The sequence below is a fragment of the Amblyomma mixtum genome, chromosome 3, assembly GCF_055824585.1.
Source record: "Amblyomma mixtum isolate Tamu chromosome 3, ASM5582458v1, whole genome shotgun sequence".
NCBI classification, from domain to species: Eukaryota; Metazoa; Arthropoda; class Arachnida; order Ixodida; family Ixodidae; genus Amblyomma; species Amblyomma mixtum.
Window position 1 is genome coordinate 309,090,048 of NC_143014.1, and position 12,796 is coordinate 309,102,843.

The 12,796-nt window shown below is 50.9% G+C and overlaps 1 protein-coding gene across 1 annotated transcript; it reads left to right on the forward strand.

The window, feature by feature from the left end:
• The first annotated feature begins 4,497 nt into the window (after positions 1 to 4,497).
• Positions 4,498 to 12,301, forward strand: LOC149355557 (uncharacterized). Its single transcript, XM_089576135.1, has 2 exons — positions 4,498 to 5,709; positions 10,256 to 12,301. The coding sequence occupies exons 1-2, from the start codon at positions 4,498 to 4,500 to the stop codon at positions 12,299 to 12,301; spliced, it is 3,258 nt and encodes a 1,085-aa protein (XP_089432261.1).
• Positions 12,302 to 12,796: the final 495 nt, after the last annotated feature.

The following is a 12,796-nucleotide window of genomic DNA, read 5'->3' on the forward strand; positions in this document are numbered from 1 at the left end:
CGTCCCCTATGTTTTTATGCGAAAACATTAGAAGAGCCATGAAGGCGAAAACTGTCCGGCAGCCTCGGCGTCTGTGTGAAGCCTCCATCTCTGGATGGCGTTAGGGGGATTTTTCTCTCTGCACCTGTGAACCCCCCCCCCCCCTCTCCTCCTGCCCCTCTTCCCTTCTAATCTTGTAGGGGAGAAGAGAAAGAAGCTGGAAGACACTTACTCACAAAAATGAAAATGGCTAAGAAAATAACCCACACAGCAGCAGGCCTGCGTGTAGAGTATAAGAGAGAGATACAGAGAGGGGGAAGGTAGGGATGTTAACCAGAAAAGTTTCTGGTTGGCTACCCAGCACTGGGGAAGGGAATGAGGGGATTAAAAAGGGAACAGAGAAGGAAGGAGAAACACAGTCACAATCTGTCAATCAAGGCAGCTCTCGTAAAAAACAAAACACTGCCTTTTAAGCCTTGATGGTAGTCGACTTTTGTGGCCACGGACCGAGGATATTGGCCTCTGTAAAAGGCGAGGATCAAAGCGGTCCAGAGAACAACGCAGCCTGCGTCTTTCGTTAACGAAGACAGGGCACTCACCCAAGAGATGACTGATTGCCTCTTCACAGGCACAGTTCACACAAGAAGGGCTGTCGGCCATCGCGATCCGGAAAGCATACTGACTCGTGAAGGCAACGCCGAGCCACATACGGCACAGTAATGTTGCTTCACGACGCGCTACATCACATGGAAGACGGAGGCGCAGTCCAGGGTCCAATGCCCTGAGGCGACGGTTGCAAAACTCTCCCGTGTTCCACGCTGAAAGTGTGAGCTCCAGCCTCAAGGAACAAAGCCCACACGCTGCGTCAGCTCTCGTTACAGGGATAATGACAGGGATTCCTTCACTGTGGGCAGAACGGTCAGCTTCGTCGGCCTGATGATTTCCATGAATACCGCAGTGGCCTGGAAACCACGGGAAAATTATGTCATGTCCTTTCAATGTGGCGTCATGGTACAACTTGCGGATTTCTGCAACGAGTTGCTCGTGTGACCCGCGGCGTAGTGCAGATTGCAGGCCTTGAAGGGCTGCTTTAGAGTCGGTGAAAACTGTGCAGTCATTTACAGACTCCTGACTGATGAATTGAACTGCAGCCCGTAGAGCAACTAGTTCTGCACTAGTTGAAGAGGTGAGATAGGTAGTCCTCACCTTCATTAGAATAGACCTGGCAGGCATCACCACAGACCCAGCAGAACTTGTTGAAGTAACTGAGCCATCTGTGTAGACGTGTATGCAGTGTTTGTGGTTAAAATGCAGATGATGCAGTGGCATTTGTTTGAGAGCAGGCACTGGTAAACCAGATTTCTTAGTAATTCCCGGAATAGAGAGGTGTACCCGAGGTTCATGGAGACTCCATATGGGTGACCGTGGCCTTGAAGCATGGATGAACTGCGAAGGTAGATAGGCATGATGAGCTTGAATTACTTTTGCAAATGCAGTATGTGGTCTGAGTACGAGAAGAGCTGCAAGATGATGACTCGGAACTCGTGTGAGGTGCCGAATGTGTGTTCTCATGGTTTCAACAGCAATGTATGAAGTAAGAGGATGCTCCCCAGCGACAATAATAGTGGCTGCCGTTGAGGCACATTAAGGTAGCCCAAGGCAGATTCGTAGAGCTTACGATTGAACACTTTGATGTGTCTCAAGGTTTGTCTTTCTAATTTTGTTCAAAATATGAAAGCCATACCGCATGTATCGCAGGAACAGCGAACGGTACAGTTGAAGCATCGAGTGCACAGATGCGCCCCAGGACTTTGCCCCGAGGAAGGAGAGAATCTGAACAATCGTTATCGGTCTCTTTCGCATGTCGTAGAATATAAGAGTCTCACAAAGAACTATCTATGCTGAAATGAGGCTTGCAACTTGCTATTCTCTTATTGCTCGGGAAGGTCAACCTGAATTTCACAAGCCCCACCGGTGGCTGTGTTTGAAACAGCCACCTGCCGGGGCAGTGGCAAATCACTTGACCGCTGCTCAAATGCGCCGATAGTGGTGCGAGGACTCGCAAAATCTATGAATGTGATAGATTTTGCGTAATTGCGTAGTCGAAATTGAATGGAATCAGAACTGGAATAGATTTGCGGCTGAAAGAAGCATGCTACCATATTTCATCCGCATCAATCCAATTTATCTCCCTTAAATATTTCTCTAGATGATTGAAGAATCTAAGCCTAGCAGCCCCTTTAAAGGTGCAGTAAAAAGGAATCTGAACTCGTCTTTTTACCGCGGAAACTCGATCTACACGTTGCGAGCCTTCTTAGAAACTTCGAGTTTTTGTCCGATGAGGCCGATTTCCATCATTTAAATCGGATTACACGTCTCTGCTCCCGCCTTTTTTCAACTCACCGCTGAAGGTAGGAGCAGTCAACTAACGCGTGGAGTGCCTTTCAGGCAGTCGCGTAATGGCTTGGCTTTCGCTTTTATTTTGTTTTTTAGGTTTCCGTGAATAAATAGATACAGTCAGAGACTACATAGCTGCAAATTAGGCCCACGGTAGCGTGGAATCTGCTTTCGCCGGTCGTTACGCATCACTCCCCGGATGGCAGAGCGGCAAGCCGACACGGGACTGGCTGAAAGGTTGGTTGACTCCTCCTACCATCAGCGGCGAGTTCAAAAAAAGGCGGGAGCCGGAACGTTTAATCGATTTAAATTAGGAAAATCGGCCGCACAGGACAATAATTCGGCGCTGCTAGGAATGCTCAGAACGTGGAGATCGAGTTCCCGCGGTAAAAAGACGAGTTTAGATTCCTTTTTAGTGCACCTCCTTGAATAGCCGCTGACGCCTTTCCTAGTACTCCCCTTAATGCGTCAGCTGCAGAGCGAGGATATCCCGACTCCAGAGCGCAACACGCGGAACACATGTTCGTTTGCGACAGCTAACATGCTGAAGGAGAAATTCGCATTAGCTGCTAGCGGTGTCAGCCACGATGGTGGGACTCTGAAGGAAGACAGTGACGCATATGCCCTTCAATTGAGTGGATTTCGTCGAAAGTTTCCGCCGATTCGTTTTCAGGAATCCACATAACAAACACGACGGACTCAACTTGTCTCCTCTCTTCTCTTTTATATCTCCTGCATCAAGGGTAGCCAACCGCGCTTTGTGGACGAGAAACAACAGTTTTTCATGGCGAAGTTTCACGTTTCTGGCTGCAGGTATACGTCCAGAGGCCTTGTTTGCGTAGGCTATTGCCTGCAGCTTCTTCAGCTGTTTGCCCAAGTTTGTGACGATGGCAATTGCGTGATCTGAATAAAGTAGACCTTGATTCCTGCTAGCACCACAATTTCGACTGGCTGAAAAGTTGCTGATGACGTGATCTTGAACTCTAAGAGGGGTAAACATATTGCCGCGAACCTTTGTAGCGTTCGTTTGTAGTATTTGTTTGTTCACGCTTCAAGGCTGCCGACGCGCCGCTTTATCGCTTCGTTTGTGACACAAGACGCGCCTAGATTTATCTCGATTGATCGCATCCGGACAGAGCCGATTCTAGTTTGCGCCAGAATGTTCTAGTAACTTCTAAAGCTTTATCTCAAATGTTCGCTATCAGCTTTAAAAAGAGCACAGCCGACAGCGGCGGTCTTTCTGTTCGACGACCGCCGAGCACGCTTGTGCCGCCGCCGAGTGATTCAGTTTTTTGCGGGCGCAAGTCAGCCCAAATAAAGAGTTCCGTTTCGAAGACATCCTCGTTGTTTTCCTGTTCGCCGGACTGCAGTCACCACTACGTGACAATATAAGAAAAAAGATCGGCGGAAATACTCACGGGTATCTTCTGTATGCATGCAGCATACCGACGGCGGTTACTATCTATATGCTATCGCCACGAGATAACTTTATATTACTTTTTTGTTGAAATATGGCTACCCTTTATTATTTCAATGAAGCTCATGTGAGATTGAAAAAATTATGAATGCGATTGACGGGATTAAGCTAGCCGCATGCTCTTAACAATTTTCCTTTGAATGGATGCCCTCTGCTTAAAAAGAGAGAGAGAGGGTTTATTGACAGGAAAGGCAGAGAGGTTGGCCTGAAAAATGAACATCTGGCCTGCTACTCTGCACTGGGGAACGGGAAGAGGAGAAAAAAGAGGATCACGATGGGGAATGATGATGATGGGAGGAGGCAGATGAAAAAAGGCAAGGCACACTTGCTCATTGATCCCTCTGCCTAAACAGCCCAACTGCCGGTAGGACAGGCCCTTGCACGGCGCCCACAAGGTTGAAAAATCAACTTGCTTTCATATGACTGCTGCGTCGCATTTCTCATTAATATTTGTCAGAAGTGACGACCTTTTCGGCTTAATCAAGTTTTGCGTTCTCCGGCACAAGTTTATTTCTTGCCTCTATCGGTGTTCCTCACGTGCCGCTTCATCTCGCGGCACGATCGGATGAGAGCAGAAGACGACGAGCGCGCGCTCTTCGTGCAATCGGCTGCGCGCCGAGGCCCATTACGACAGAGAACGAGACATGGACCGGAAGGCTGCTGCACCATCTGCTGACGGCGGTTCAAGCCAGAAACCCTCGGACCAGCCCGACCACGACGACAAAAAGACCCGTGCGGACGACCGGGACATAGTAACCGTCACTGGGGCACAACCGATGGCATCGCTTCCCGAGGACACCGCCGGGCAGCAGCCAAGCACGAGCGCCGTTCCGGGAACCCGGCCACCCAGCGTCACTCCTCGCCGCTCGAAACCAATCGCGGCCTACGTCCGGGAATCTCCGGAGACAGACCCGAAGGAAGACCCGACACGAGATGTGACTGCAGGTGTGCGTCAGGACTCGTCCCGGCCGCCCAAGAACGAGTCACGTCGCACCAGCGGTAACCCCAAGAGAAGGCGAGAACGTACACCGCCGTCTGATTTCGACTTCCCATCAGAGCTGCCTCTGCCAAGCCTTTCTTCTGTGTGGCTACGCGAGGAACCACGGCGGGGCGCTCAGCACAACGACGACGGCAGCACAACCCTTGCGACCTCCGGTTCAACGTCGTCGCACGGACCACGTTACATTGTTCGTGCCAAACTGCACGAGCACACACTCGAAAGCAGCCCAAGGGACACGACTGGTAAGAGGCCCAGACGCGTCCAGGGCGGCTGGACCTCGAAGCGTCCAGCCACTTCCACTTCTTCGATGCAGCCTAACACGGCCGCGCAATCTACATCGGCGAAGACCTCTGGCAACAACAGCCCTGCTGTCAGGCAAGAAGACAAGTTCAGGGCATACAAAGGAGCGTTGGCTGCGTCGTACCAGCGCCACGTTTTGGACAAGACCAGCCTGGAAGCGCCCGAACGCCGAGGGCAGTCGCATCACGCTACATTCACCTCTACACGGGTCTTCCATGACTCGCCTTCTCATGGGAAGCGGCATGCAGCGGGCCACCGAACGCCAATGGCGCCGGCGCTTCCTGCGGCATCTCCGAGCTACAGCTCGGAGTCTGTGCTCGATTTCGGCGGAGCCCGGGAGCGTAGGGGAGCGCTGACGCCCACGCGGGACCAGCTTCAAAACCTGTACAACACGCTCATGGTCCTGGAGCACCCGCCGAAGAGGGAGCGACTCAGCCGGGCAGCCTTTAGGAAGAAGTTCTTCCTACCCAAAGGGACGAAGACGCCGTCGCTGTCAGCTGCGCCTCCTCGGCGCCGCCTTGACTCGGCGGCGAGTTTGGGGACTATCAGGCCGGCGGTAAGTCCGATATAATTCTGTCCTGACCCGTCCATACAACCCCCATGCCACGGAGAGCTCATCTGGCGCCGGAACTTATGATTTCGGCAATGGCAGATCGGTCAATTCTCGCTTCGACCATCGCGCATTTACTAGCCTAGCACCATACTCTGTCGCGCACCATCCCTTGTCAGTGAATGTGCTAACGCCGTCAATCTGTCCGCTACGATTCCTGGCCAGTGAGAACGTGCCACCTGCGGTCTGGGTGGACCACCTGGTCACGTGGACCCTTGTAAACGGGTGAGTGGGTGCGGTAGGGCTGGGGCTGCCGGGCTCTCGCGGTCATTTTGCATAGGGGGAAGCGAGGAGGTCGAGAAAATTTTGAAATATTTTTCATGCACGTATATTTCTTCTCGTTGCGGCAGTGGTTAACCATTGCCATAAACAATTGTTTATGGGTCTGTAGACCCACAGACGCGAACACTGCGCAAGTTGAAGCTGCCCTAAAAAGACTGAAAATAACAAGCCCGGGTCGCCACAGCTTTCGCACAGCAAGCTTAAACCAATAGTAAATATAAGCGAAGGGCGGACAGTTGGACTGGGATACACCCGTAGGTGAAAAATAAATGAAGGGGTAGGAACACCAGATGCAATAGCGGAGACAGTTCTTCGTCAGGCTCTGTAGGAGTTAGGCTCAGATATTCGTAAAAGGTTGCAAATCCGGTAAGAGACCGTTCCAAGCGATGCCCCTGCGTATTACTTCGCAATCGGCCAATGTCTGCGCCAGGTAGGATCTCTGTCAACCTGCCCATCTGTTTACGTCGGAGGTAGTTGGGCGTGAGCTTCGCCACTGGAGCGAGCGGCGTCAGCGTCGATCTTGCGCCGCAGGGGGGATCACATGTCTTCTCTTGATGCTTGAGCAGAGGGAGCTAGAAAAAGATATGCGTTTTAAAAAATTGCGAGGACACTTTGGCAACTAAAGTGTTGAGAGGCGAAAGCCGAGGACAATATGCTGTGACGACTTCCGGTGGATAGCCCCCGCCCCGGTGGCTCAGTGGTAACGGCACTCGGCTGCTGACCCCAAAGACGCGGGTTCAATCCCGGCCGCGGCGGCTGAATTTCGATGAGGGCGAAATTCTAGAGGCCCGTGTGCTGTGCGATGTCAGTGCGCATTGAAGAACCCCAGGTGGCCGAAATTTTCGGAGCCCTTCACTACGGCGTCCCTCATAGCCCTAGTTACTTTCGGACGTTAAACCCCAATAAACCGAAACTTCCGGTGGATGTGACGTCACATCATTCCCGTGGCTATATCGATACCGAAATTATACATCTTTTGGATCTTAAGTGTTAATTACGCGTAATTACACATTTTTTCATTTAATTTGACACAAATCCGACGTTTTTCCGAACATTTTGTGCCAATTTTCACTATGCCGTGACGACTTCCGGTGGATGTGACATCACACTTTTCCCGTGGCTATATCGAGGTCCGCGCTATTTCGATGCAATTTCGACATTTTTGCCTATAATTGACTAATTAAGCTGCAGTTGAGCTACAGTTAAGCTCAAACTTGGCTTCTAGGTCCATTTTTTCCTCCCCTATCTGAAGCAACCGTTGGTTTTCTTCTATCTTTTTTAGTTCCCGAGTTAAACGGGTGTGACACGCTTTGTTAACAGACGGCAGTATGAGCCATTAAGGGTTTTCGCCTTAAAGGGCAATGCTCGCGTTTTTTCTGTTGGCGAGTTCCTGCGTTGCATATTTTATCGTGCGTCGTAGCAAGCTCTGATTTCGTTCCGAAAGATGGGAGGCTGCGAGGAGCATGGTTATTTGCACTGAGAATGGGCACAAAAGCGAGGTTGCACTGTCGTGTGTGCAGCAAGCATTTCACAGAACAAGATCTCGTTCATGGAGTTGTCACTAAGCTGCTGAATAAGTAGCAGCCAACGCCTAAGGAGATACAACTTTACAGTCAAAGCGTTTAACGGGATCTGTGGGTTGGCCAAGACCTTGTATCGTCCCCACTACCCTATTCGCCTGCTTTAAAATAATTCAAAGCAGCAGTCGAACGGCATCGAATCTGCCGTGTAAACCGAAATCGACTGACCCGCATTTGATTTGTAATGCATCGATATGATTTGGCGTTCTGCACAGCTCTGCACCTGCCACGTAGAAATCATTTCCTCGGGATTTAGGGACCTGGTGTCCGCATAGCTCCGACTGCTGGCGTAGCAGCTTCAGTGTTGTCCATAACTGTGGAAACACGTGTGTTTAATCATGGCTGTGGAATGTTGGTCGCTGCACCGTTTTACCGGCGGATAAAACTTACCATGTTATTATTCGACTGCTCATTCGCAGAGAAAAGTGCTTTGTTGGCGAAGAGGCCTCAGTTGGACTCTAAATGGGACCATAAATATATGAATTCGAAACCTAAACGACCTGGGACGCATTGCGGAGGAGGAGAGCGACACACGTAATGCCACTATGCCAGCGTTATGCGGGCACTGCCGAGAAATGGAGCCACGGTACTTCCTTGCGCTCAGTACCCTCGGTACCGCTTCGGGGGCCTGCACACTTTCCTTAACTATTCGCGGCATTTAATTCAGCACGTCTTCGCGTTCCCGAAAGGAATTAGACGGAAAGGAATTGACGCGTTTGCACAAATTTCTAAAGTTCGAGGAAGTTTGGGGAGCCGACCATGCGATGCCAATCAGCCATCACCATCATGCGATGTCGTCGCCCGCCTGTCACCGTCAAATGGCTTCCCAAGAGCGCACGCCGTGACGAGATTAATATCGTCACCATGGTACCCCAGAATCGGGGTGGAAGCAGTATCAACATCTCCATTCCTTTGAGCGGCGGTGCCAGGCGTGACGCATCGAGCGATATCTGGATGTTTACGCTGGCTGCCTCTGATGGGCTGTTGGACGTTTTCTTGCTCAAATGCAATAACTGCCAGGACCCAACCCGCGTTTTAAAATGTCGTGGTGTCGTGCGCGTTGGCCAGCGGTGATACTTGGCGCTATTTTGTTATTTTAAGTTTTTTTTTTCGAAATGAGCCAAATCCATCTAAACGTAAACCGAGAAAAACACGAAAGTTTGTTATCTGCGCAAACCGCAGCGCTATGTTAGCTTTCATATGATGTGCTTTACATGCTAGTTAGAGCCGCTTTACACCACCATGTAATGAGAAGTTATGCAAATAATTTAGTCCATATCAGCATGTTAACTTTGGATTCGACTTTCTTTGATGTTAAATGCTGGATCTGAACCAGATCTTTACAGAAAACTTTTCCTACATTTGTTTTCGAGCTCAGTATACTCACGTGGTGCTTAAAAATGATTATGCTGAGAATGCAGTAGAGAAACAATTGCAACACTCCTTGTGTGCAATCAGGAGCACTGCTGTTCTTCAACACAAGGAAGTAAATGCGAATAACAGGCTTTGTGGCAAGCACTAAGGTGACAACTTTCTATCTCAGTGCTTGCTCATGCTTCGGCAGATGAAAAGTAAACTTGCTAGTATGTATGAATCTAGAATACTTTTTACTTCCCTTCAGCATTCTCAAGTCATGAGCACTACCATTATGGTCATACCGCTTTACGTTCTGTCCGCATCTGCCGGTAGACACGTACAGGATGTAAAACGACAGGACAGCGGCTAGTATTATCGTTTCCTGTCTGCCTGTGCTATTTCGCTTGTATTAAAGCCACTGCCAAATAGCGCAACCAAACGCTATAACGTTAACTGCAGCAGAAGCGCATCACTTGCTTCTTCAGCGAAAGGGCTAATGATCCCATCGTTATCTCGTCTTCAGGGCTCAGATCTACCGCCAATATCTTCGTATCCTTCCCAGTCGATGAGCAAGTAGCGCTGGGGGGAGAAATAAATGAAACCACGCTCGAAGCAGTACGACCTGTGAGGTTCAAGCTGACAAAGATAGATCTCACGAGTCTATTAGGGCCATTTTTGATTTGACGTAAAATTTGCGCACAGATTTTCTAGGGGTTACTGGGCACCTTTCGTTCTCACAGCTTTTCCAAGACTAACGTCTATGGATGAGCTTTCCATTACAACCTAAGGTGACTCAGTTTCTGTTTCTGGATTTTCCTCATTTCAGAAAGAAAAGTTATTTAAACACCTTCTGTGCCGGCACAACTTGACAGCAGGTGCCAGAGTGCAGCATGTGTACAGGTGCATACGCATCTAGCGTAACGCTACCTTAGTTTGCGTACCCGGTGCGAAATACAAGAGCATGAAAGGGCACGGAATCAACAGGTATTTGCACCAAGGTCAAAACCAAACCAAGCTGCAGAGTATCAGTATGAAGAACTAAAATATTCGGAGCTGAAATAAATGGGGAGATTTATTTAGTCTACTCCCCGTCCCTTCTCTTCAAAAATTATGACTATAATCGTCTCTGCATGCAGATTAGCCTCTTCTTAGAAAGCACTACCCGCCGGTACACGCCGCTTACGACGAGCCGTAAAGCCGCGATCTCACAGCCACAAACGCGTAGAACCGAGGCGCCCGGATGTTGAGCCGAAATTTGTTTGACGGCCATGCAGGACAAGGGAACTGGGACTCGGGGCACGGAACAAGACGACATCACGACATCGAGGGTGAAGCAGGTCTGCCTGGCCACGTGCGCAGTCATTGTTTTGACGGTGACTGTTGTGGCCTTCTTCTACCTCTTTCGCGCAACGCCCAGCCATCGGCCGAGGCAGTTGGTGTGCATCACGGACGACTGCCGGCTCCACGCGCTCTTCCTCGATTACAATATCAACAACACCTTCAGCCCATGCGCGGACTTCGATGGCCACATCTGCACCACCTGGACGCCATCGCAGACGTACACCGAACTGGGCGCCACAGCGCTCGGGCAGGTGGCTGTCAACTGGGTGGACAACTTTTTGCCTCTTCTGCGTCGGGCAGCAGACCCGATCAAAATTGCCGAAAAACCATTGGAGATGTACGAAGCGTGCATGAAAGAACGCGATGATGCCACGGCTGCCGATGCTGCCCTCTTCGCTGCCTTCCTGAAAGAGGTAAACCTTGTATGGCCAGAGAGATCGGGCGCAAACGCTCTAGGACTGCTAATCAATGTGGCTTACAACTGGCAGATGACATTTTGGCTCAGCTTCCGGGTCAGGATGGTTTCTGAAAAACACATGAAATTTTTTATCGTGGCCGGTGATCCCGACGTCCTGTTGCTGTTCGCCATGAACCATCGGTATGTGATGCAACGGGACAGCTACGTGGAGTACTGGATGAGCCACTACACAGCTCTGTACGGGAACACGTCCATTCCACCTGCGACGCAGATCAAAACTACCGCCAGAGAGCAGACCGACATACTTACTGTGCTTACTGACGTTCTGAAGAAAAAGCGCAGCTTGGTCACTGTCCTTCCCGTGGGGAACACCCCGACCTTCGAAGGACGGCTCACGTCGACGGACTGGCTAGAGCAACTACAGATGCATCTTCCTAAAGAGCATTTCCCTCCTTCCGGCGACCAAGTTGTCGGTGACAGCACTCTGCTCGAGGCGATTGGTCTGCTCTTCAACAAGTACAGCGACGAGCAGCTGGTTTACCACCTGTCCTGGCAGTTCATCCAGATGTACTTTTTGACCTTGGAGAGGACGCCGCTGCAGATCGTCCACTGGGGCAAGACTTACTCCTCTGCCTACGTACCCGTCTACTGCACTTTGTACGTAGAGGAAGTCTTCAGGCCGCTGCTTTCTGCCCTGCACATCAAGATGGCTATCTCGCCCAGCGACACCACACGGCTGAACTTCGCCCTTGGTGGGCTCATAGAGAAGCTCGTGTCGACGGTTAACTCGTCGCAGCTCGAGTCCGGGCCAAAGCGTGTCGCCATGGCCAGGTACCAGTCTATGCAGGTACAGATTTGGCCGCCGGGAAAATACTTTAACGACGAAGAAAACGAAAAAGCCTACAGCTGCTACCCGACCAACAAGGATTCATACGTGCAGTACTGGATCGAGTCTCACCGCTGCCTGCAGCGCACCGTGAACACTGCTTTCCATCGCGAGTCCACCGGCATGCACCGGCTGCTGTCGTCGTCACCCGTCACCTACGACCCCATTACGAACGAGCTCGCAGTCGCCGCCAGCGCGCTGGCGCACCCCCTCTACTATCCTCACGGCACGCCGGCCATGTTCTACGGTGGTCTGGGCTTCCTGATCGTGGCTGAGGCACTGAAGGCGCTGGACCGGCCGTCTCTCGCCGTCCTGTCCAACGCGAGCTCTACGCTCAGCAACTCGACGACCGACAAGGTACCGCGCTGTTTCACCGTACAGGAGAACGACACGCGCGCCACCTATTTTGCCGCGCTGAACATCGCCTACTCGGCTTTCCTCGAGGACGAGGCCAACGAAGTGCAGGAGCGGCGCCGTCCCATCAGCAGGGACCACAGCGAGGAGTCCGTCTTCTTCCTCACCATCTGCCGAATGATGTGCCGAGCGCGAAGCTTGCAGAGCGCAGGCTTGATTGACTGCAACGCGCTGTTCAAGACCTGTCCCCATTTTGCGAACGCTTTTGCCTGCCCCCCCGAGTCGGCCTTAAATCCCGCGGAACGGTGCTTCTCTTTTTAAGCGAACCGCGATGACTGCCACCTGGCATGCGTCTGACTCAACCCTCACAGGTAAAAAAAAGGAGACTGCATCCTTGATTTTTTTTTTGTGACACTCTTGTTTTTTTTTCTATTTCTGAATGCTTCTCTATGCCTGCAGTTTTTTTTTTTTTGAGTGAATTGAGGATGAAGGACTGAGAGCTGAAACATCATTGCCTTTGAGCCAAGCATCTGAACTCATTCTTGAAGGGCCTTGTTCTTGCAGATTTGTGGCTGCTCTGTCGATGCTTGGTTACGACAAGACTAACCAGTGATTGTGCACTTTGGGGGCGCCAGTGCTCTCATGTACATAGAGCTTCAAGGGCCTATCACCTTCCTTTGTCTTGGTTTAGTTTTGGGCCAGAGTATTCGCACTGAATTTACTCTGGCATGAGTAAACAACTGTGCCATGCATTTCAGAGCTGCTTGAACATGTTTCCTGGCAATGTTCACAACCCGTCCGCAGCAATGAATGCAT